The following is a 26,413-nucleotide window of genomic DNA, read 5'->3' on the forward strand; positions in this document are numbered from 1 at the left end:
AATGTACTAATATCTAAAACAAAAAGGATATCCCAAATGTATAACACAAATTTCTGATTTTACATGCATAAAACCTTTAACATTTCAGCCATAGAAATTTTACTCACATATAAACCTGATTATAGTTAAAATTTTTTTATATGTCTCTATTTTGTAAAACTTTTGTCAGTACACTGAGCTTTCTTTCTTAGATTTATTTATTTATTTGAAAGGCAGAGTTATAGAGAGACGGAGAGATACACAGAAGGAAAGGGAGAGATATTCTATATTCTGGTTCACTCCCAAAATGGCTGCAATGGGCGGGGCTGAACCAGGCCAAAGCCAGGAGCCTTGAATACCACTGAGGTCTCCCATGGGCAACAGCGGTCCAAATACTTGGGCTATCTTCTGCTGTTTTCCTAGGCACACTATTAGGGAGCTGAATTGAAACAGGAGCTCCTGAGGCTCAAACTGTTGCTCATATGGGATGTTGGTGTCATTGGCAGCAGCTTAACCTGCTGTACAACAATGCTGACTCCTCCTTTCTCTTAAAAAAAACTTATTTATTTGAGAGATATAGACAGGGATAAAGACAGAGAGCTCCCATCTGTTGGTTCACTCTCCAAATGTTTGAAACAGTCAGTCAGGGCCAGGTTTCCCATGTAGGTGACAGGGACAAAACTACTTGAGCCATCATCTGCTGCTTCCCAGGATGCACATTAGCAGGAAGCTGGAATAAAAAGCAGAATCAGGACCTAAACTCAGCCATGCTGACATGAGATGCAGGTATCCCAAGCAGTACCCTAACTTCCACATCAAATGCATGCTCCAATTTTGTGCTTTAAAATAAAAGTTTATGAATATAAAAATAAACAGCTACAAATATCTCTCTCAAAATATCTGTCTCAAAAAGGGAATTACTTATTAGAAGAGCAGGAAGATGTTGAGACTATATATGTGCATGTGCACATAATGAATGTGGAACCTAACAGACTTTCTGACCAATTCCTCTGTTTTCTTAGTGACAAATCACAAATCATAGTACAAAGAAAATAACTGGAAGACAAGTAATTTTTATTTCAAATATTTAATCTAGATAAGCCTCTTTCTTATTAAATGTGCTCTAAAAGTGAATATGGGACTCAATTTAACAATGGCTGCACCTTAAAAGTCTACTTTTTCAAAGAAATATTATGATAAATGTGCTTATTTTAACCCAAAACTATTAAACTGATACACAATGAAAGTGAATAAGAAATAACTTTTATCTAGGCAAAGTGAACTTAAGATGAAAAGCCAGATAGATGATCGCCACCCTAAATCTGTTTATGGAATGAAGCAGGGTTTAGTTTCACATAAAAGAAGAAAACAGGTAGATTTTCTCCTTTAGTAAGGAGAACATTGTTTTCCTATATATAAACTACCATTTGATGCAAAAATGAACTGGTGAAATTGCAAGTGAACTTTTCCTAAAGAGGGAAGAAAGAAGAAATGATTGCAAGGAATGAAGGTAGCAAGAGTAGCATCTTTGTGGTAGAATTAACTGGAAAAGTGTTGACTAGGGAGCACCTGGCATGCTGAATTCCTCATTGGGGGTTATAAGGAGAAGAAAAGACAGTGGCAGAGTTAACCTGGGTACAACTAGTACTATATGGATTGGCATGGTGGTGATAAAATGAGGGAGGATGAATATGCATTATGGAACCAAAGACCTTAGGTCTAGGTGAATGAGGCACAGGATGAGGAGACTGTGTAACTTGATGTCCAGACATTTGTCAGCTGTGTTGTGTCTCTGCTAAATGTAGCATCAATCTTTTTTAAAAAAAAAATTTAAATTCAGAGTTACAGAGAGAGACAGAGAGAGACAGAGAGAGAGAGAGAGACTTCCATCCAATGGTTCACTCCCCAGCTGGCTCCAACGGCCAGAGCTATGCTGACCTGAAGCCAGGAGCCAGGAGCCTCCTCTCCAGGTCTCCCACAGGGGCAAAGGGGCCCAAGGAGTTGGGCCATCTTCTACTGCTTTCCCAGGCCACAGCAGAGAGCTGGATTGGAAGTGGAGCAGCTGGGACTCGAACCGGCACCCATATGGGATGCTGACACTGCAGGCAGCAGCCTTACCCACTACACCACAGTGCTAGCTCCTAAATTTAGTATTAATCTGACAGAAAAGTTGAAAAAGGATTAGGAAGATTCTATCTTCTTAATTACTAATTTTAAATTTATTTAATATCCAGAATACATACTACTGACCTGGCAAACTGTATACAAGGAAGAGAATTTAATATTAATCAGAGAACAGATTCCTAGCTTTCATAACTCTGTGTAACCCACTGACCATTTTTCAAATGTCTATGGTCTTTTAACTTCATGTGTTTTTTGTGGGCTTCTTTCCTTTCTTTTACATATCCTCAACTTTTGAGTATTTATAATTTGAGAATGTATATTTAATCATTTTGTATTTAGAAATAAACCAAATAACTTATTATAACATGAATCATAGACAGTAAACATTGATCAAACGTTTTGCCTGGAAGATACATAAAAAGAATACAATGATATGAACAAAGGGCATCCTATACCCTACCATGGGGTATATGAATCCATAGTTTTTATGCCGATCAAAGGGGCACAGGTGAAAAAAAGCTGAGGATCTCTGTTCTGAGACAAGTATTTTAGGAAGGTGCTTTAACTACTGACAGTGAAAAGGAAACTCACACTACTTGTTTCATGCATCATCTCCTTTGGTCAAAATATGATGCTTAAAACTCCAGGGGAATTAAAAGAATCACACTGTCTTTTCCTGCTTAGTGGCTATCTCAAAGTTTCTATGGTATACAATAAAACTAATGTAAAAATAAGAAAATCTACAAATTTTTAAAAGAAATAAGCTAGAGATGAAACAATCTGCCTTATCTTGGGTCTAAAAAAATCTATTTAGTCCCCACACAGGCAATTCCTACAGCAGGAATAGATTATAGTGTGTAAGTACTTGTATATGTGGATATCTCTGTAATGCAAGAATTAAAATCTCTAAAATCAATTTTGTTAGTTTAAAAAATTACAGCATTAACTAAAATTACTGTGGCCTAAAGTTTAAAATGGATTAAAATAAAACAAAAACAGCAAGTTTTTCTATCTTCAAATACAGAGAGAACATTTATGACTTAATTAAAGAAAAGTTCCTGTGGGGGCTGGCACTGTGGTGTAGTGGGCATCCCATATGGGTGCCAGTTCGTGTCCCGGCTGCTCCACTTCTGATCCAGCTCTCTGCTGTGGCCTGGGAAGGCAGGCTGAAGTCCTTGGGCCCCTGCACCCATGTGGGAGACCCGGAGGAGGCTCCTGGCTTTGGATCGGCACAACTCTGGCCATTGCAGCCAATTGGGGAGTGACCCAGCGGATGAAAGACCTCTCTCTCTCTGCCTCTCCTTCTTTCTCTGTGTAACTCTTTCAAGTAAATAAATAAATCTTAAAAAAAAAAAAAACTGCATTGATTAAAACACAATCAAGGGGCCAGCACTGTGGTGCAGGTTAATCCCCCACCTGCAATGCTGGCATCCCAAATGGGCACTGGTTTGAGTCCTGGCTGCTCCTCTTCTGACCCAGCTCTTTGCTACAGCCTGGGAAGGCAGCAGATGGCCCAAGTGCTTGGGCCCCTGCACCTGTGTGGGAGACCTGGAAGCAGCTCCCGGCTCCTGGCTTTGGATTGGCCCAGCTTTAGCCATTGTGGCCATTTGGGGAATGAGCCAGCAGATAGAAGATCTTTCTCTCTGTCTCTCCCTCTCACTGTCTGTAACTCTACCTCTCAAATAAATAAATCTTAAAAAAAAATAACAAAAGATAAAGATGGTAGGTACACTGATTATTAAAACGTCATTTGTGCAGCAGTGCTGTAACTTCCTCCAATTAAAACTTATTTAATAAGCTCTATGCATTTTAGTCCAGACTTTATATATAACCAATTATATATAATATTATATATTATCTAAATCCACATTAATATTTAAATTATTTTTATTATATTTTAAATATTTAAAATTTATATTAATATTATATAATATAAATATAAAATATTATGTTAATATATAATAAGTATTATATATAATATATATATAGCCAATTATGGTGAATATGGAGACAAGTGACTTATATACTAGAATTATCACTGTTTTCAGGGATAAAATATATTTGCTAAGATCATCTCAATGAAATATGTAAACATATTAATTCAGAGTTATTTACTGATGACTCTTTTTAAAAAAAGAGTAATATTTTCCTTTATGAATCTACTATAAAGTTGAATATTAAGCAAACTATGAATTTCAAGCATGCATCGTGGAACCAAAAGCAAAGAATATATCTAAATTTGAAGCTTACCTTTCATTGCTTTCACATCCAATGTCCACAGCAGTTGCAGATTGCCAGCTCCCTTTCCCTAGATGTCCCAACTACCAAACTGTGGTGGTCTTCTCACCACTTAGAGATTACTACAAAAAGGAGCTGGTCTATGGTCACAAGTAAGCCCTTTATTATATTATGCAGTTTTATAAGTTTTTGAGTGTGATACATTAATAACCTAAGGAATCATAAGGGAAAAGCAACTTTAAAAAACTTACAAAACTACACAATATTATAAAATGAAAAGCTGCATCTCTATGTATGTGAAATGAGTGGGGAGGGAAACTTACCTTATAACTAAAGAACAACTCCATTCTGCTGCAGTAATCTGGGATGGGTATGACAGCACCAGCATAACACTGGCTGGGATGTTGCAAGGAGAGGGAGTTGGCAATCTACTGATGCTGGGGACATTGGACACCTAAAAGGAAGAAAAAAAGGAAAATAAATAAATTCTAGATTTATTAAATGTCTCATCACTGTGAATGTATTTTGTTTACTTTAATAAATTAAATACTTATTAAATTTAGGTGAGAGTTCTGGTTCATACAAACCATCCAGGTATTTAGATAGATTTTCTTGTACTTTTGTGTCTAAACAAAACATGTATCAGCAGTTATATAATGAAAAATTAAAAATCATATGTAATTATGTAAACAATGCTTTATTAAATTGAGAGGGCATTGTGAAGATGATAAAAACATTTTAGTCAAAAAGATCAAATACAGGGTTCGCAATGTAGTCCAATGGGTTAGGCTCCCATTTGTGAAACTGGAAGCCCAAATCACAGTGTTGGTTTGAGTACCAATGTTCTGCTTCTGATCTAGCTTCCTGCTACTGTGCTTAGGAAGGCAGTGAAAGATGGCCTAAGTACTTGGGCCCGATACCCGTGTGGGAGACCAGGATGCAATTCCTGCTTTCTTACTTTGACCTCACTCAGACCTGGTTGTTGTAGCCATTTGAGAAATGAAGTAGTAAATGGAAGATTCTCTTTATTTCCTTCTCAGTTGTTCTACCTTTCAAATAAATAAATAAAATTTGTGTATGATCAATACATAATTTCACACTGACTTAAAATTTTTGATGAATACAAAAATGTGATATGACTGCTACTTTCCTATATGCTTTTCTTTAAAAATGTTATTAGAGAACAGAAAACACGGATCAAAACAAATTATTTTTTATTATAGACTTGGTTCTTGTCATACACATAAATCCTGTGGTGGAAAAGGGATTATACACCAATATATTATGCTTTTTAAATAAAATGCAAGTAACTTCTAGAAAAGCCAAGTGGATCCTTATACAAAGATGTCTCAAAATCAATAACAATATCCAAAGGTTGTATGCAAATAATCTAACCTTGTGTAAAAAATGAAACAAAAGAAATTAACTGCTAAGTTTTTTTTTTGTTTTTGTTTTGTTTTGTTTTGTTTTTGACAGGCAGAGTGGACAGTGAGAGAGAGAGACAGAGAGAAAGGTCTTCCTTTGCCGTTGGTTCACCCTCCAATGGCTGCCACGGCTGGCGCGCTGCAGCCGACGCACCGCGCTGATCCGAAGCCAGGAACCAGGTACTTATCCTGGTCTCCCATGGGGTGCAGGGCCCAAGTATTTGGGCCATCCTCCACTGCACTCCCTGGCCACAGCAGAGAGCTGGAAGAGGGGCAACCGGGACAGAATCCGGTGCCCTGACTGGGGCTAGAACCCGGTGTGCCGGTGCCGCAAGGCAGAGGATTAGTCAAGTGAGCCACGGCGCTGGCCTGTTATTAAGTATTTTAAATAAACTATCTTACATTCTCCTTAGTCTAAAAGTAATATGAAATGGAAAGGTAATTCCACATTCAGTAAGTATTTACCCCTTTTCTCTGTTTTTGCTTATCTAGAGAAACTATCATCACATTCACATATTCCTGCATATTCAGTTTAGGATACAGTATCACATTCATTTTGTTAGTATGAAGACCCTTAGGGGACGTCGTTATTGTGTAGCTGGTAAAGCTGCTGCCTGTAATGGAGGCATCCCATACAGGCACCAGTTCAAGTCCCAGCTGCTCCACTTCTAATCCAGCTCCCTACTAATGCATCTGGAAAAGCAGTGGAATATGGTCCAAGGGCTTGGGCCCCTGTACCCATGTGGGAGATCCTAGATGAAGCTGCTGGCTCCTGGTTTCAGCTTGGCCCAGCCTTGACCACTTTAGCTGTTTGGGGAGTGAACCAGCAGATGGAAGAACTCCATCTCTCTCTAACTCTGCCTTTCAAATAAACAGAATAAATCTTTAAAGAAAAAAAAAACTTAAAAAAAGTCCTGGTTTTATGGTATAGGAAAGCATTTACACCTTATTTTAAAGGCATCTCAAACTGAATATACTGAAAAGTGCATACATTTCCATAATATCCTAAAATTATGACTTAAATAGAAGAAGGTACACAGCTATAAAAATGATGAGTCTTGTTTTGGACAGAGGGGAAAACTGGATGACAGACCACATTCCTTGTGAGGAAGCTCACTGTTACTAGGGAATAAAATTTAACAATATATACTTAACAGAATATGATATCATTTTTTATTCACAAAGACGAAACTCTGAAATAGAAATAAACCACTGAGTATCTGAATTTGGTCCTTTTCAATAAACTGGCAGGTGCAAACAAGTTGGTAAAATTTTATCAAATTTACATGCTATCAGAAAGATGGATTCTCGGCTGGCGCCGTGGCTCACTAGGCTAATCCTCCGCCTTGCGGCGATGGCACACTGGGTTCTAGTCCCGGTTGCCCCTCTTCCAGGCCAGCTCTCTGCTGTGGCCAGGGAGTGCAGTGGAGGATGGCCCAAATACTTGGGCCCTGCACCCCATGGGAGACCAAGATTAAGTACTTGGCTCCTGCCATCGGATCAGCGTGGTGCGCCGGCCGCAGCGGCCATTGGAGGGTAAACCAATGGCAAAGGAAGACCTTTCTCTCTGTTTCTCTCTCTCACTGTCCACTCTGTCAAAAAAAAAAAAAAAAAAAAAAAAAGAAAGATGGATTCTCAAGCAATTCTCAGCACAATGTAAACAACTAAGTAATGCTATGTTTATTTGGCATCATCAGGGCATAAAGTTCCATGTAAATGAAAGTAAGATGGGACTAACTTAAGAAAGTTGGAGGGCATGCTGGTGAGGGGTGGGGTCAGGAAGTAAAGAAGTGGGAGAAGGAGGAAGGGAATATCAGTATATTCTTAGAACTGTATCTTTGGCCGGCGCTGCAGTTCACTAGGCTAATCCTCCGCCTGCAGCCTCGGCACCCCAGGTTCTAGTCCCGGTTGGGGCGCCGGATTCTGTCCTGGTTGCTCCTCTTCCAGTCCAGCTCTCTGTTGTGGCCTAGGGAGGCAGTGGAGGATGGCCCAAGTGCTTGGGCCCTGCACCGGCATGGGAGACCAGGAGGAGGCATCTGGCTCCTGGCTTCGCATCAGTGCAGCGCGCCGGCTGTAGCGGCCATTTGGGGAGTGAACCAACGGAGGGAGGACCTTTCTCTCTGTCTCTCTCTCTCTCTCACTATGTCTGTAACTCTACCTGTCAAATAATAATAATAATAATAAAAAAGAATTGTACCTAAACCATATACAATCTGTTAAAAGATACCTACAAATAATAAAACAGAACTTTTACAGTTAAAAATTCTCATGCTCTGTCACAACATTTGGCACAGAATAGGCCCACAAGTATTTGACTATCCCAGTAAATTTCTCAGATTACTGAGGTTTCCTTCTTACATGCAAAAGATGTTTAAAAATTGAATCAAGTCTTAAAAATATATTAGCCTTCCAGATTTCCTGATGACATATAATTTATGTGTCACGAGACGATACTGAACAAGTTACTGCATTGTTTTAAGACAGCAACTGAAGCACTGCTGAGGTCTCTAGGTCTATTAACTATATTCCCGTATTAAATGGCTTTTGACTATTATACTTTTGGGCTTCTAGGATTTTCTTTTATAAGGCTTAATTATATATATATATATATTTAAAAGATATTTTATTTATTTATTTGAGAAGCAGAGTTACAAGGAGAGGGGAGGGGAGAGCAAGAGAAAGAAAGGTCTTCTACTCGCAGGTTCACTCCCCAGATGGCTGCGATGACAGATTGGAAGCCAAAAGCCAGGAGCTTCTTATGGGCCTCAAACAGGAGTACAGGGGCCATCTTCCAGTGATTTCCAAGGCTATAAGCAGAGAGCTGGATTGAAAGAGTAGCTGGGACATGAACTGGCACTCAACTGGGATGCCAGCACCACAGGTGGAGGCTTAGCCTACTGTGCCACAGCGGCAGCCTCAGTTTAATTATATTTTTAAAGACTCTCAGTGCTTTATGTTGTCAAAAAAATCTGCCTTAAACATTTCCTGTCTTAATCTTAAGTAGTTATCACTTTTTAGAACCACATCAAGAAATTTTTTTTCCACAATAAGGCCTTTTTTTTTTTTAAAAGATTTATTTTATTTATTTGAAAGACAGAGTTACAGAGAGGTAGAGACAGAGAGAGGTCCTCCATCCGCCGGCTCACTCCCCAGATGGCCACAACGGCCAGAGCTGTGCTGATCCGAAGCCAGGAGCCAGGAGCTTCTTCTGGGTCTCCCACACAGGTGCAGGCCACCAAGAACTTGGGCCATCTTCTGCTTTTCCAGGTCCTGGCAGAGAGCTGGATCGGAAGTGGAGCAGCCAGGACTATAATCGGCGCCCATATGGGATGCTGGGACTTCAGGCCAGGGCTTTAACCTGCTGTGCCACAGTGCCGGCCCAAGGCCTTTTTTCTAATGTACTACATCCGTATGTTCATCTTGTGTCCTCTATTTAGGCTCCTTTGTGCTCTCTGCTGGATTCTAGGCTAATTTTCCTTTAAAATATAATGTATCATTGTTTTTCTTTTTTAAGAGTCTGGTAAAATGGTTGGAAAGTTTTATTAGCATTCAGTTCTTTCAGTTTTTTTGTTGATATTCTTCCCCAATTCACAAAAGGCTCTGAATGAAGTTCTTTCCCAAGATTCTGATAGCTCCTTTAATGTAAAATACTAGAATACTATGAAGCTCGTTTTTGGCTTTAAACCACGCATAGTTTTAAATTCAATTTTTTGGAACAGTGGAAAGTAGATAAAGTAACTGTTACAGATAATACTAATTTATTGCAATTTTGAAAAATATTTGACATTTAAAATGTTACTTATATTTGCATAAATGTGTGTGATTAGTAAGTATAAAGTTAAGGCAAATTATAAAAGCCATACTAGGAAGCATCTGCCAGCTGGTTCAATTATTTTTGCAGCCTATTCCATGCAGGGAATACACAGTATTAACACTTTGCTCAATATAAAAATATCATACAACTTCTTTGCCTTTTAACTGGAACATTCTTGAGAAGAAAATAAGTTTTTAAGTATTGTTTTCATGAAAGTTTCCCTGAAAAGATTCAAACTATGTCAAACTGCAGGAAGTAGAAATAGTGAGCATTTAACAAAGGTTAAAACTGAGTTCTTAGTTAAAGCAGGGTAGTTATTAAGTGCCAAAAGAACTCTCATAAGTAAGACTTTCTATGGGGAAGTGAGGATAATATATTCTTGAAAAATTTAGTGATTGTGGTCAGTTGAAGCTTTATTCTCTTTACCATCATATATTGTTCTGGTTCATGTTTCCCGTCATCTAGCTCTCCTATTACTTTGAATATGTCAGTTAAGACTTGACTGTTCATAAAATTTATATATTATTTACCCTTCCCAAACAACTTACATAACATGTAATTAAGGGAAGTGAGAAAGTATCTAGGATGTTTGGTGACTTCTAGATAAATGGAGCTTGAAAATCAAAGATGAAATCTTTTTTTTTTTTTTTGCCAGGCAGAGTTAGACAGTGAAAGAGAGAGACAGAGAAAGTTATAGACAGTGAGAGAGAGACAGAGAGAAAGGTCTTCCCTCCGTTGGTTTACCCTCCAAATGGCCACCACAGCCGGCACTGCACTGATCTGAAGCCAGGAGCCGGGTACCTCCTCCTGGTCTCCTATGCGGGTGCAGGGACCCACGCACCCAGTCCATTCCCCGCTGTCCTCTTGGGCCACAGCAGAGAACTGGACTGGAAGAGGAGCAACCGGGACTAGTACCCGGTGACCCAACCGGGACTAGAACCCAGGGTGCCAGCGCTGCAGGTGGAGGACTAGCCAAGTGAGCCACGGTGCCAGCCAAAGATTAAATCTTTTTAAAATAAATAATAATAATAATTTAATATATAATATAATACATTATATATAATATACTATGTAATTGTTATGTATTATATAATATATATTATATATAATATATAATAATAATAAATAAATCTTTTATAAAAAGACAGTCTAGTCCAACTAATTTGATTAAAATAAAAAGCTCATCTCTAGCGTTGAGAATAAAATCCTAAACTCTATGAGTGAATTCCTTGAATGTAAGTACTTCATTTCAGTATTTCGATTCCTATCCAAGTTCCTAAAACTATACATAATGCATAGAAGACCTTCAGGAAATATTTGCCTAACAAATAACTTACTTTCTGTAAGTAAGAAAATAAGGAACTTATTTTAACTGTTGTGCTGTGTTTCTCAAGTCTTTTTAATTTTTAAAAGCTTTAAGTATGAGTAGTTTACATTTTTGTTAATTTTAATTAGTTCACCAGAAATCTAGAAAAACAAAACATATTCTGTATAAATAATATAACTGTCAAATATTAAATAAAACTTACTTTAAGAATTGAGAGATCATTGCAGTATCTGTAACCATAGTCATTAAACAAAGTTAGTTATGGCTTACTTAGGACTCTGAATGAACTTAAACTGTAACAAAACAGATTGTGTATTATATACTTCCAGCTATAGAATAATATTGATTTGATGCCTCACTATGAAAAAATAGGATATAAAATGGAGAAGAGGGGAAAAAAAATCCCGTAATTCTTCATTATAATAGAGTAAAAATTTTTATAGGTGTTAGAAAATAAGATTAATGCACAATAACTTCTTTGCCTTAAGGTCTAGCTTCTACTGTATGTAATTAATTATGTTTTGGGTCCATAGAAATTCATGTAATAAATGAAGTTTTGTAATATGATTTGATAACATTTTCCCATTTATATGTATTATTCTTTACTATATCTTGACTTTTTAATAACATGTACATTTCTAAAAATACATATGTAACCAAGTTATTTGTGAGTTCTTCATTTCTTACACTAAGGAAGGTAAAAGGTAGAGGGTGAACATATTTTAGGAAGAACATAAATCAGAATGGATCAAAGAAAACTGACATAGATTTGAAGCTAAGGTCAAGAATCTTTCTAAACTATGTGATGGAATCATGAAGGATAAAAGTTAACACTTGATTCTCAAATTGTATCAAATACAAATCTGAATTGGAAGCATGACAGAATATTCTAAATTACAGGATCTGGAATTATTATTCCATTGATTTCTACCTAAATTTCTTTTTCAAAAAAGTTTTATTTATTTATCTGAAAGTCAGAGTCACAAAGAAAGAGGAAGATAGAGACATCTTCCATCCATTGGTTCACTGCCCAGATGGTGCCAATGGCCATGACTGGGCCAGGCTAAATCCAAGAGCCAGGAGCTTCTTCAGGATGGCTCACATGGGTGGCAGGGGCCTAAATATTTGGGCCATCCTCCACTGCTTTTCCCAGGTCATTAGCAAGGAGCTGGCTCAGAAGTGGAGCAGCTGGGACACAAACTGGTAATTGTCTCATAGGCAGTGACTTTACCTGCTATGCCATGCCAGCCCCTTACCTTAATTTCAAAACATCAACTTGTATTATTCTTCCCATAAGTTGGTAGCAGCACACAGAATGAAATGATAGGGCTTTTAGTAAATACGAGCATATGCGGGGGAATGTCAAGTGCATTACAGTGTCATTATAATTTAAGATGATCAGGGGTAGTCTCTATCCATTAAGTGCCAGTACCTCTTACTCAACTGTGACAATCAAAAATGTCTTCAAATATTGCCCAAAGTTTCTTGGAAGGACCTAATCAATCCTAATAATCACTGGCTTAAACAGAACTTCAAGACCAAAAACCAGGGTGTCATGATCTCTTAACCTTGCTTCTGACTTACCTAATGTTTAGTCTAGCTAATGTACAATCTTTGGTTAGGTAATAAAAGTAGTATTATCATATTATGCATTTAATGATTTTAAGAACATAATAAAGATTAATTTTGTTCATTGCTTCAAATTCCTTTATAATTCTTTTATGAAAGTTTTTATTTAGTTGAAATGCTGAGAGACATGGGGGGAAGCAGGTGGACAGACAGAGAGAGAAACAGAAAGAAAGGTATCTCCCATCTGCCCGCAATAGCTGGGACTGTTCCAGGCTGAAGTCAGCAGCCAGGAACTCAACTCTGGTCTCCTACATGTAAGGGATCCAAACACTTAAGCCATCACCTAGCAGGAAACTAGAACTCTAACTCAGGAACTCTGATATGAGATGTGGGCATCTCAGGCAGGGTCTTACCCACTGCATCAAATGCCCATCCCTACAATTCCTTTTATTATATCTTTTTACATAGCATAATTATCATGTATATACTATTTTATATGTTCTCAAAATTTAACATTTCACAAATATTCCCACATAGTAACAATGAATCACCAATATTTCACCTTATTAGCTATATAGCACTACACTAGTATTATTATTTGGTTAGTCTCCCTACTGCTGGACTTCTGGGCTGTTCCCAAATTGCCACTATTGGGGTAGTGTGCTAAACATATATTATGCAAATTACCTTCAAGGTTAGATGAAGAAATGGAAGAATAAAAGTTAAATCCCAAACTGTATCACAGGAACAAAGATCACAAGCAGGTTTTCTAACTTTCTTTATACATTTTTGAAAATTCAGAAATAATTGAAATCTGTCTTATATCCTGCTCAATGGTGAGGTGCATGTCTGTGAAAATCTATACTAAAAAAGATACGGTCTCAGGTTTAAAATTTTAGTTTATCTATATTGATGACTTCAATCTATCATCATAAAATCTGGTCACAATTTCTTTCTTCTAAGTAACTTTTTTTTTTTTTTTACTAAATTCTCACTTTCCTTATATCCAATCTCTACACTGATTTTTTTCCTAACTTGAGAAATTTGAAACCTTGAAAATCTAATCTATGATATAAAGCAAAGGAAATTAAGCATATAGGAAAAAGGGGCTGACATGAACAACTGAAATATAACTGTGGTAACATTTTCCAATTTTTATTACTGAGAAAGCAGTAATGTTTAACAAATTTCAAATACCACAGAATCAAGTAAATTTACTGAGATCTTAGTTTACGTTTCTGGAAAATTTCCTAGACTTTTAGGGTATTTCCAAAATAATTAAGCAAAGTGCAAATTTTATCTCTTAACTAAAACTACAAAAGTAAAACATTGTGATTTCTCCTTTAGATCACTAAAGAATCCTATGACCTAAATAATAAAAAGAAAGACAAAATTAAAGGACTTAGTTAAAGTATGTTCTTCTAGTTATCTTAACCAGAGGTCTCACTTTAGACAAATCTCAAGTAAATTTAAAATTATCTGCAGAATCTGAAGGTTGCTGAGTCTTTCTTGTCTAAGCCACTAAATGAAGTGACAGGATCAACTGACCTGAATAAACACAAACAAACTACATTTTTCTCTCTTCCTGTTAATCATAAACGCAACCACCTGTCTTGCAAGAACGACTAAAGTATATAGATTTTAAAAGATTATAAATCTTACAGTACAACTAATTCAAACCTTTGAGCAGCTAAAAAAGCATTTTTAAGTAAACATAAAACTGTAAAAAATAGTCTATTAATTAAAAACAAACAAACAAAAAGCCCAGCTTTTTAAACATAATGTAGACATATGTGAGGAAACAAGATGATTATTCTGTTGCTTTGGTGGGAAAATCTATTTGGAAAGGCCCAACAGAGAAGCATCCACCTGAAGCAGCAAGATGTTTGTATGAAGGGCTGGCACCGTGGCTCACTTGGCTAATCTTCCACCTGCGTTGCTGGCATCCCATAGGGGCACCGGGTTCTAGTCCCGGTTGCTCCTTTTCCAGTCCAACTCTCTGCTGTGGCCTGGGAGGGCAGTGGAGGATGGCCCAAGTGCTTGGGCCCATGCACTCACATGGGAGACCAGCAGGAGGCACCTGGCTCCTGGCTTCGGATCAGCATAGCTCCGGCCATAGCAGCCATTTGGGGGGTGAACCAACGGAGGGAAGACCTTTCTCTCTCTCTCTCTCTCTCTCTCTCTCTGTGTCTAACTCTGTCAAAATAAAAAAATAAAAAAGATGTTTGTATGAATCCATTTAAAATACTTTATCATGTATGTGATTTTTACCTTTAGTAATAACATAACAATCAAATATTTATATGGAATATGTCTTCTTTGTTGTTGAACCCATTATTGTAGTTATGAAAGTTGATGATGACTAACAGACTTGCTGACTCTAAATACTGTTTTGGTTTGACAGTAATACTCTCTTATGAAGAGCAACCGTTAACAGTGAAGGAAGCTCATGAGTCAAAATAGTTAATACTGTCATCAAGTTCATACATTTCATTATTAAGAAAGCCTCAGGTCTGTAACTGTGAGCCCAATTCTGTTAACTATGGTTACCTGCTTTCTTAATCCACAGGGTATCAGCTAGGGCAAGTAAAGGAACAAACACAAGAAACAACAGCTGACAGACAGCCTGGCAATAGAGACAGAACAAAAACAAAAATACAAATAAAATCCTTCAAAATATATAGTGTAAAAGCCTTTAGCTGAATGTTTACTTAGAGCTATGATATCAATAGATTTTTAGAGTAAGAATACAATTATTAATTTTTATAATGAAGACCCTTGAGTTATTAAGAAAGGGTTAAACTACATTAAGTACAGTAGAAGGAGGAAGGAAAGTTTTCATTAAATGATTAAAAATAAGGGTTTTAGTATCAAAGGTTTAAGTTATCTGGAAAATTCAGTTAAGTGGAACACTTATTCTCAAATGATGCCAAACAAACTGATATTATATATTAATACAAACATTCCATAAAGTTAATTCCCATAACTAACATTTTATCATATTCAACTATTAACTTTTGTAAAAATAATAAGAAGTGATACTGATGCAAATTTTATTTCCTTTATGCTGTGTGGTCATTTCATTAGTTGAGATAATCTGGTTCATGTAAATAATCTTTCAGGCAGTTTAAGGAGAAACAGCACATATGTTGGTTATCTCAACAAGATTATGCCTGCAAAAATATGGTTTCAATAATTTCTATTTCTCGATGAGTTGGGAAACACATTTTAAAACCAATAAGCAAATATTAGTGGCCATGGACAAGTTAAAGGTTTGGAGATATAAAATCTAATCAATTAAATCATATACACAATCAAAAATTTTCTGATAAACATGCTCTAATGGACCAGAAAGTCAAATATTTATAGTTCACATTTTCTTCACTCTTCTACTTGTTCCTCTGACAGCAATATACTTCCACTTCACTGACAAGTGAGGAAAAACTCTAGAATGCTTACAAGTTTTTTTTCCATAATATATGCCATATATAAAGTACGTAAATCAGTTATGCCTAATACATTAAAATAAAAAAACCTCTAATTTATAATATGCAAACAAATTAAAGGAATTTTTATTTAACTGTAGCATAAGAAAGCAATTTTATGTAGCAAACTTTTGTTTCGTTATGAAATATGGACACCTAATTGAAAGAAAACAGTTGCAAAATAAAAAAAATCCTGTAACACCCTAAATTTAAAAAGCTGATTCTTTTTAAAGAACAGAATCAGTCTTTATGAGCACAAAATAAATGAACATAAAATGTTGGCTGCAGAGAAAGTATTCTAATAAAAATGCCTGCTTGAGGAATAAATATACCACAGCAGGAAATTTTAAATTTATCCATATACCTAAGGTACATATGAAAACATAAGGGTCCAAGACTGGTTTAGGCCATTTTAATGGAAATATTTCTAGAATATACTGTATAATCTTCCACATTCTCAGATTGCATATTGAATATAATGCTGCTAATTGATGATTATTACTATGAACACTACTCTGTCTCTTAGATTATTAGTGATATTCTCAGGGGTAATCATTCAAAACACTGAAATTCTTAAGGCTGTTTCAACCTCATATTAAATAACCTCAAAAGGTGGTATTTTTCTGATACTTCAGCAACTCACTTAAGAGTGCTACCAATATGTCTTTCCTAACAGCATTATAAAATGACTGCTACAAATCTGCTAGTCAAACCTGTTGAATCATTAATCATATTTTATACATATTTATATTAACATGTTCTAACCAGATATAACAGTGGCTTTATGACATTTCTAAGGCAAAAAAAATAAAGGATTGCTTAAATGATGACTTTCCTCTATGTTTAAAGTCTTCCCCATTTATTATTGGTGTGACATTGCATTTCAAGTCTGTGATATAACCCAACTATATAAATGCCAGGTAATAGATGTTACTGATTTAATAAAACACAATTGTGCACTTTTCCAGGTTTTGGGTGAATTAATGTAATGCTCTTATATTCTAGTCTATTAATCAAATTAGGAAATGAAAAGTTAACTATGAATTTAGAATATATATTAAGCATTAAAAATTTTCAACTGATAAAAGTTTCTTAGAAAAGTCACAATGTTAAGCTTATATCAAAAATATTTAGGGATAGACTAAACAACTTATATCTGCTTTTGTGCTCAGCTAAAATTTTATGTTACTAAGCAAGAAATTTCCATTAAAGGCATATAATTATTAATAATATTTACAAGGTAAACATTATCCCAAAAACTACCAGTCAGAAAACAAACAACCAGCATACTGGGAAGTATCTAAAACTATACCTGATATAAACCAGGCAAACTAATGTACTTGTCCCTGGCGTCATTTTTGTCTACTAAAAGTGAAAACTAGAATCACATAGGAGAAATAAAAAAAACAATGTGCCTGTTTTTCATTGCAAATTTTCATGTAATCCAGGAGAACAAGATTTTTAAAAGGCTTTAGAAAAAAGCAGGAATAAGTTTTAATGCTGACAATAAGAGATAGAACTTTTGGATCAACACCTACCGATTTTTTTCTACTGTTTTCCAGATCTTTGAGTTCATTCTCGATTTTTGTGATTAATTCCCTGAGTTCATCAAGATTAGTGCAAATAAGCTAAAATAAAACACAAAAACACAGCTTGATAACACATAATATAAAACACCCAAATTGTGGTAACAGAAGTTGTTTCACACACACTGAATTCACAATAATTTTTCTCTGCAATAGTAAAAAGCAAGGAAAGCTCTGCAGTTTATATTTTAAAAGAGATATTTACTCGGTATGATGTATGAACTTCAGGCTTAGTATAAAAGAAGCTGAAATTTCAACAATAGTGATTTCATATTATACCTCCACTTATCAGTAGTTGGCTTTATAATCCAGGTACTTTCTTAACATTATTAACTTTCAGCCCAGAATGACAAAGATCTGGAAACTCACTCTAAATTTCACAGGTTATTAAATTATCTTTAAGAAAATACTTCATCTTACAGTCTCCTAGTAGGTGAAAAAATACACCCCTGGAGAGCTGTTGTTATACTGTTGCTTTGGTGTTCTAACTATACAGTTTAACAAATACTAGTTATTGCTACTGGAATTGCCAATATATAAGAACTGTAATCATATGTAATATATACACATATGTCAATAAAATTTACATGAATTCTAAATATGTATTTAGTAGCCTTTAAAAAAAACCACCTCCACAGACAGCATCTCTATTTCCTTTCATAACTGTATGGCTCATTTTATTTCACTTCTGTAACAGTGGCAAAAGGCCAAAATAATTGGTTCTTAGTTATCAATAATTATACTAGCTTGATTTAATTACTGAAGTTTTAAACAGTGAAGTGTCAACAGTAACAAAAATGTTAGTAGCTAATTTTAGTTCTTACAAAATTATACTGTTTCCCTAATACATTCAATTTATTTAACATTTTTCCTAAAAATAACGTAAGCTACTTCTAAGTAATCTATTATGAAAAAGGTATAGAAGATTTCTGAAACAAAAATGGAAACACATGCAGAGGAAAAGTTTCAGATTAATGAAAGTCTTGTTGCAATGTTTATACTGTGATATTTTAAAATATCATACTGGGGGAGCCGGTGCTTTGGCATAGCAGATAAAGGCGTCCCATATGGGCGCCGGTTTCAGACCCGGCTGCTATACTTCCAATCCAGCTCTCTGCTATGTCCTGGGAAAGCAGTGGAAGATGATGGCTCCTACACCCATGCAGGAGACCCAGAAGAAGCTCCTGGCTCCTGGCTTGTATTGGCCCAGCTCCGGCCTTGTGGCCATTTGGGGAGCAAACCAGCAGATGAAGAGATATCTCTGCCTCTCTGTAACTCAGTCTTTCAAATAAATAAATAAATCTAAAAAAAAAAAAAAAAAAGGCATACTGGGGCTGGTGAAGTGGCACAGCAGGTTAAACTGTTTCCTGTAATGCTGGCATCCCACATAAGCACTGTCTGGGTCCTGACTGCTCTGCTTCCGATCCAATTCCCTGCTAATGTGCCTTGGAAAACAGCAGCAGATGGCTCAAGTGCTTGGCCCCTGCCAATCATGGGGGAGACCTGGATGGAGTTCCTGGTTCCTGGCTTTAGCCTGGCCCAGCCCTGGCAGTTATGGCCATATGGGGAGTGAACCAGCAGAGTTCACTTCCTCTATCACTCTACCTTTCAAATAAATAAACAAATCTTAAAAATCTAAACAGAAAAACAAAGATTCATAAATGATTATCAATCCTATGTTTGTTATATTCATTTATTTCAATAAGGGCATTGCTTTCTTAAATGACATACTTTCTTTTATTGAAAAAATAAAAAACACAAAAGCAAAAATAGTTTACAAGATCATTCATAATGGTTACTGAGTGAAAAAAAGGAGAGAAAGGAAGCCCCTTAAATTTCCTTATTAGATTGAATCATGAAATTACTGATATGATTTAGATCTATAAAAATGGCAGTATGGTTCAAACTAATAGACTAGCAAAAAGTTAATCACAGATATTTAATTAGTATTAGGAAAAATTATCCCAGATATTTAATTAGTATAACAACTTTATTAGAAGTATCCATATAATTTCAGATTCACGGAAATGGCAAAGTAGGGGAATGTGTACTTTAAGTAATTCAAATTTAACAATTTCAGATTAGAAAAAAGGACACAGTAATGAAGTGGAAGTGCAGAGCTGATACTTATTAGAAACTACACATTTCGGCAGGCGCCGCGGCTCATTTGGCTAGTCCTCCGCCTGCGGCACCGGCACCCTGGGTTCTAGTACCAGTTGGGGTGCCGGATTCTGTCCGGGTTGCTCCTCTTCCAGACCAGCTCTCTGCTGTGGCCCGGGAGTGCAGTGGAGGATGGCCCAACTGCTTGGGCCCTGCACCTGCATGGGAGACCAGGAGGAAGCACCTGGCTCCTGGCTTCAGATCGGCGCAGCAGGCCAGAGGTAGCCATTTGGGGGGTGAACCAACGGAAGGAAGACCTTTCTCTCTGTTTCTCTCTCACTGTCTAACTCTGCCTGTCAGAAAAAAAAAAAAAAGAAACTACACATTTCAATTTGTCAAAATAGTTATAAAAGAAATGCTGATGATAAAACAGTGGGATGGCTAACTAGGTACATACTTAAAACTAGATACTGTTTTTAACTTCTATTTTATCTTAGAACAATGTTAGCCCTTTAGTGGGTTTTCATTAGTCATCAGTGAGAAGTAAACTTCTTGTAGCATAGCCTGTTATTATGACACCCATGTCAAACTTGCTCCAGAGCTTTTCACTGAACTTGATGTAATAGTTAATATCACAGCATAGATTTCTCATTTACACATATGACAAAGTTCAGAGATATTTTTACTCACATCTTAACTATCTCACTCTTCAAGGAATAAGAGTACACTTTGCATGTAGTTTGTAGAAATATACAGGAACAATGAAGACATGCTCCTGCAACTAAACATACTCTAAAAAAAATCTTATAATTTTTACTCATAAATTATTCATGAAATCACTAAATATTTATATTTAAAGAACAAAGTCTTGAAGCCAAATCATGAATAATTATGACAGCTTATGAGCAGTATAAAACAACACTTTCAAGAGGCTTACCTATTTAGGTTGTACTAAGCTTTTTTCAACTTTTCATACATTAATGTGTGTAAGAACTGCATGGGAATTTTGTTAAGTTTTTGATTTAATAGATTTAAAATAAGATCTTAGATTAATGTAGAATTCCCAGGTATAGTCTACAGTTTACATTAAAACACTAAGTAATTAGGAACTACAGATCAGCATGGCTACTAAAACATTCTGGTACTCTGGAGCTAGGAGCTTGAAAATTCAAAAAAAATTAATTCACAAATAGGGGACAACATATTGAATTAAATGTACAATGAAAAGAAAAATGTTCCTTAAAATGAATGACTTAACTCTTATACATGTTTTGTAGAACTTGAGGGTCAAAATATTTTTAACAATAAAATTTACTTTTAAGTTATATTTAAGTGACTTAATATCCATATAATATATATAACCCCTCTATGTACATTTGATATTTACCATTCACACACACAATATAGAGTGAAGCTATTAGAAAATTCTTGTAGAGGAATATAATTACTTTGACTATGCCAACAGTACGTCATACATTCTACTCTCTCACTTTTATATATTAAGAGACATATATGGCCTTGAAAATTCAGTTTCAAAATAGAACCAATCCAATAAGTTCACCATAATAAGAACAGATGCCTTTTTGTTGAACAACAACAAAAAAACACCCTACCTTTATTAAAAATTCCTTGGTATCCTGAATTTGAAAAACATAACTGAAGCACAGTGCCTCCAATGGTGAAAAGGAAAGCACCATGACAGCTCAGATTACTGTCAAGTCACACTGCCAACACTCATAAGAAAGGAGATTTTCAGCAATAATGCACTGGGTATAAAAGTTTTATTCCCTTGGGAAGAAACTGTTTAAGCTCTCCCTCAAGTTAACCTCTCATATGACACTATCTATGGCAGAGACACAAATTCAAAGATCTTACATATAAAAGGGACCAAAGCTTTATTAACCTAGGCTAAAAAAGGTGTTTCTCCAATTCATATACAAACTAATTAGAACATAGGTAAAGTAACCCAAGATGACAAATTGGTAGAGGAAACCACAGAACTCAGAATTGTACTATAGCATATTCTTTAAGGAATCTTTCTAAACAAAGCAAAAAATCTAGAAATTGAAAAAGCCTTATAGTCTTAGGACTTAGTTTATATATAAGCCTACATTTTCATTAAATTATAATATTAAAAGGCTCTCTCTTAAACTCAAGAAGCAGAAATGTATATACATGATACAGAAGGCTCTGTAAAAATCAAAAGTATTCCATGACCACATCTCAGATAAATTACGTGATGATCATTCCATACTTTAAGTTTCTTGAATTGTGCCCATTCGGTAGAATTTCAGTAAGTCTAGAGGATATTTATTCATTTCAAAACAGAACACAAAGTAACAAAAGAAATACAAACTATATAGATTATATATTAAAAAATAAAGTGGGGGGAAAATACAGGAAAGTAAAAATGAATAGGTCCAAAAAAATGGATCACATCAATATACATTCTAATAAAAAGACCCCAAATTTTATGGTAAAACTGTAAAGAAAACACTAAATCCATGATGTAAATTCAAAATTTATATTGTAAACTAAAATTACATTATCTGTTAAAACTACACACAGTAACATTTCTTATTTATTCTGATCACATCACAGCAATGACTATACCTGAGGATAAAATTATCACTTTCGATGCGAAAACTAAATAAGCCTGATTACAAAAATAATATATTTTACTATCATGTGATTAAAAATGTTTCTCTCAATGCACTGTATTTCAAAAATCTAAAGATTTTAAAGGGGTAAGTGAAACCTCTATTAAAACTGAACAAAAAAGGTTAAAAACATTCATTTTAGGAGGCAGCAATTCAAAATAATGATATTCTCAAAAAGCCATTAATACAGTGAGGCAGTTAAAATACTCTAATTTTATCTTCGGACTCAATTTGTTATACTAAAGGTAGTGCTTAATTATTTCTTAATTTCTCGCCATTAATACAGTGAGGCAGTTAAAATACTCTATATTTTTTTTTAGGAGTTCAGCATAGATTTGTATAATTTTATCTTTGGACTCAATTTGTTATACTAAAGGTAGTACTTTATTATTTCTTTATTTCTCCATTGGTTAGATGGAAAAATATGTTTTTCAGAGGTGTGTTAAGGTATGAATTTATGCTGATGTTTGAAAACAGTACTACCATGTAAGTCTTAGCAAATGGATCCTGAATTTTCTCTGCAATAGCCTTTAGAATCAATCACACATGTGGAATGGAAATAACTAGATATTGAAGTACACATTTTCTTGGATACCAGTGAAGGGTTGAGTCAAGGTAATTAAGGTGGTTAAATTATCTTAAAACTTATCTTTTCGATACTTTGCATGGTTAAGTTTTAAAAATACTTTCTATGGCTGTTCTGTCACAATTATGTACAAAAAGGAATTCGTATCATATTAGATTTCTCTTAAACATTCAATTGGGGCCAGCTCCGTGGCACAGTACGTTAATCCTCCACCTGTGGTGCTGGCATCCCATATGGGCTCCGGTTCTAGTCCCGGCTGCCCCTCTTCCAATCCAGCTCTCGGCTATGGCCTGGGAAACCAGAAGATGGCCCAAGTGCTTGGGCCCCTGCAACCACATGGGAGACCGGGAAGAAGCACCTGGCTCCTGGCTTCGGATCAGCGCAGCTCTGGCCGTTGCGGTCAACTGGGGAGTGAACAGGTGGATGGAAGACCTCTCTCTTTCTCTGCATAACTCTGACTTTTGAATAAATAAATAAATAAATCTTTAAAAAATATCAAATTAAAAGAAAGAGCTTTTGAGAAAAGTTAGTATTAAATAATTAAAATCATTTATTAGGAAAACTGATTCACTTGTGATTCTAACAGTATTCTATTACAAAATTTAAAAAAAATTAGTCAATTTACCTGTCATAAGTAACTGTTAGATTTTATACAATAATAAATAACCAAAGTCCTAACATTTAGGAAATAATATTTAATTTCTGAATCATTTTCAATAATTGTTAAAAGCTTTAAAAAATCCAACAATTTCCTCTGTATTTCAACTGAATAATCCAAACGACTTAGGGATAAGAGTAAGTGTTCTCTCTGGTCAATATATTATTTGTACTTGAATGCAATTAATATTAGTTTTTACTTTTCAAATTATATTGTCGGCTTAATCAAGTGCCAGTTTCATAAGACCAAATCTAAGATTTACTTCAAGGTCTTAAGAGTAGTTGGAAAAAGCTTTAAAGGTCAATAATAGATGCTATTAAGTCAATCCTTAACTGACTTTCCAATTCATAATGCAGTGCTTTTCATAAGAATCTGACATCCTTATTTATAAAATAAACAGTGATAATAGTTAAAACATAGTGCTATCATTTAAATCTCACAAAAAACTATAAAAGCAGATACGATTATCACCCTACTGTCCAGATGAGAACTGGAATTACAATGCAGTAACTTACCCAAGGTTACAGAGTTAGTTAAATGATAGAGCAGGTATTTAAACTCAAACAGCCTGGTTTCTGGAATCTATGTATTTAACAGCTAAGCAGATGACTAGTACCCACCTAGACCCAGAAAATCAAGGTCCTTGGAGGATGAAACTCAGGAACTATGATTTTAAATAAAGGCATCAAATTATTTTTAGACTATCTAAAGAGGGAGAACCACTGAAATAACTGTTAGGAAAATGTGGCACAGATGTATTAGTCTTTTTACAATACACAAGAAAAAAAATCAATCCACCATCTGAATGGCCACACTGCATACTTTAAATAGGGGCAGGATGATTATTTTCTTACACTAAGGTATAGATAAAAGGAATATATAGAAACATAGATTCTTCCTGAGATAAACATGGAGGTAAGTTTAATTTCTGGCTTGAAAAAAATTAAATAAAAACACTGTCAGATTAAAAATTGCTTGAGGTTTAAGAAAGATTGATTTTAATTCATTAGGACATTAAAATAATTAATAATTTAATTTCTTAACATGTTTCTCTCTAAGCATGTTTTCTGTCCACTTAAAGACTAGCCCTTTGGCAAACAGGTCAGGTTTGCAAAAGCTATCTATTGTGAGGGTCTCCACAATGTTCCTGGACAATGCCTAGCATCAAACAACTACACAAAGATTAAAAACTTTTTTGATTTATCTTTTAATTCTATTTTCCACGATTTTTTTGATGTACCCTTATAGCTATCCACCAATGATTTAATTATTAAATCTTTTTAAGGTTTAATGCCAGAAATGTGATATTTAAAACAAGTTGGGGCCAGCGCCGCGGCTCACTAGGCTAATCCTCCGCCTTGCGGCGCCGGCACACCAGGTTCTAGTCCCGGTTGCCCCTCTTCCAGGCCAGCTCTCTGCTATGGCCAGGGAGTGCAGTGGAGGATGGCCCAAGTGCTTGGGCCCTGCACCCCATGGGAGACCAGGATAAGTACCTGGCTCCTGCTATCGGATCAGCGCGGTGCGCTGGCCGCGGCGGCCATTGGAGGGTGAACCAACGGAAGGAAGACCTTTCTCTCTGTCTCTCTCACTGTCCATTCTGCCTGTCCAAAAAAAAAAAAAAAAAAAAAAAAACCAAAACCCAAGTTGGATGGGGCCGGCACCATGGCTTACTTGGTTAATCCTCCGCCTGCGGCGCCAGCATCCCATATGGGCGCCAGGTTCTAGTCCCAGTTGCTACTCTTCTGGCCCAGCTCTCTGCTGTGGCCCAGAAAGGCAGTGGAGGATGGCCCAAGTGCTTGGGCCCTGCACTCTCATGGGAGACCAGGAAGAAGCACCTGTCTCCTGGCTTCGGATCGGCGCAGCGCCGGCTGTAGCGGCCATTTGGGGAGTGGACCAACGGAAGGAAGACCTTCCTCTCTATCTCTCTCTCTCACTAACTCTGTCAAATAAATTAAAAAAAAAAAAGTTGGATAAAATGAGTAATTTGCACAATCTGAGGTGCTAAATAAATAGCATATTGTTAGAACTTCTGGGAGGAAATAAATTTGCTTCTTTCATATAACAGTGAGTCTTCTGATATACAGATAATTTTCAAATAAATTAACAAATTATATAAAATGATTTTGCAGTTTTCAAAGTTTACTGATAATTAACACTACCTCCTAATCTATTAACAAGATAATCTGAAGCAAATGCCATTTTTCCCTGGGAGACAGTTGCTAATTTTCTTTATGAGTAACATTATGGTGCTTACATTGTAAATGAGGCATAAGAAAATCACTGTTGTCACGGGACTATGTCCCATCTCTAGCCAGACACACTCTCCCTCTCTCTTTAAGAGTCACGAAGGGAAGCTTACTTACTTTAAAATTTACATAAAAAAGCTCAATATAAAATGTACTTTTGACCTTAATTTTCTGAGAGTGGTAGGCAATTGGTCCATCACTGACTAAAAGCATCACTTAAGACAGTGTTCTTCAAAAATTTTTTTACCATATAGTCCATGTAAAAACATGTTTTTTAATACATGCCACTCTGTATACACACATCAATGAAATAAGTTTCATGAAATAATATATGACTACACATATTACTTTTTGACACTCTATATGTAACACTCCACTTTAATAGTTAGCTTAAAAAGAATATTGGTCATGCAATCCACTAAGCTTATTTTATGCATTACTAATGAATACTATCTACAATCTAAAAAAAAAGGAAACACTATCTTTGTAGCCTGTATCACTTGTTACACATTAAAGCCTATTCACTAATATAGGAATGAGAAAATATTAAAGATGGGCCAGATCTGTCCTCAGGTTTATATTCCCTGAACTAATGCTTTGAGGGATTAAAGAAAATG

The 26,413-nt window shown here is 35.7% G+C and overlaps 1 protein-coding gene across 5 annotated transcripts in view; it reads right to left on the reverse strand.

Annotated features, from left to right (window-relative positions):
* BRD10 (bromodomain containing 10) overlaps window positions 1-26,413 on the reverse strand; it is a 117,827-nt gene that overhangs the window by 13,066 nt on the left and 78,348 nt on the right. For 3 of the 5 annotated variants that reach the window (XM_051845917.2, XM_051845904.2, XM_002708100.5), the window contains one exon: window positions 17,499-17,588. The exons of the other annotated variants lie outside the window; for them this stretch is intronic. In XM_051845917.2, the coding sequence (XP_051701877.2) occupies window positions 17,499-17,588 (90 nt within the window). The remainder of the gene's footprint in view (window positions 1-17,498; window positions 17,589-26,413) is intronic. 5 annotated transcript variants of the gene reach the window in all.

The sequence above is a fragment of the Oryctolagus cuniculus genome, chromosome 1 (genome assembly GCF_964237555.1).
Source record: "Oryctolagus cuniculus chromosome 1, mOryCun1.1, whole genome shotgun sequence".
Lineage (NCBI taxonomy): Eukaryota > Metazoa > Chordata > Mammalia > Lagomorpha > Leporidae > Oryctolagus > Oryctolagus cuniculus.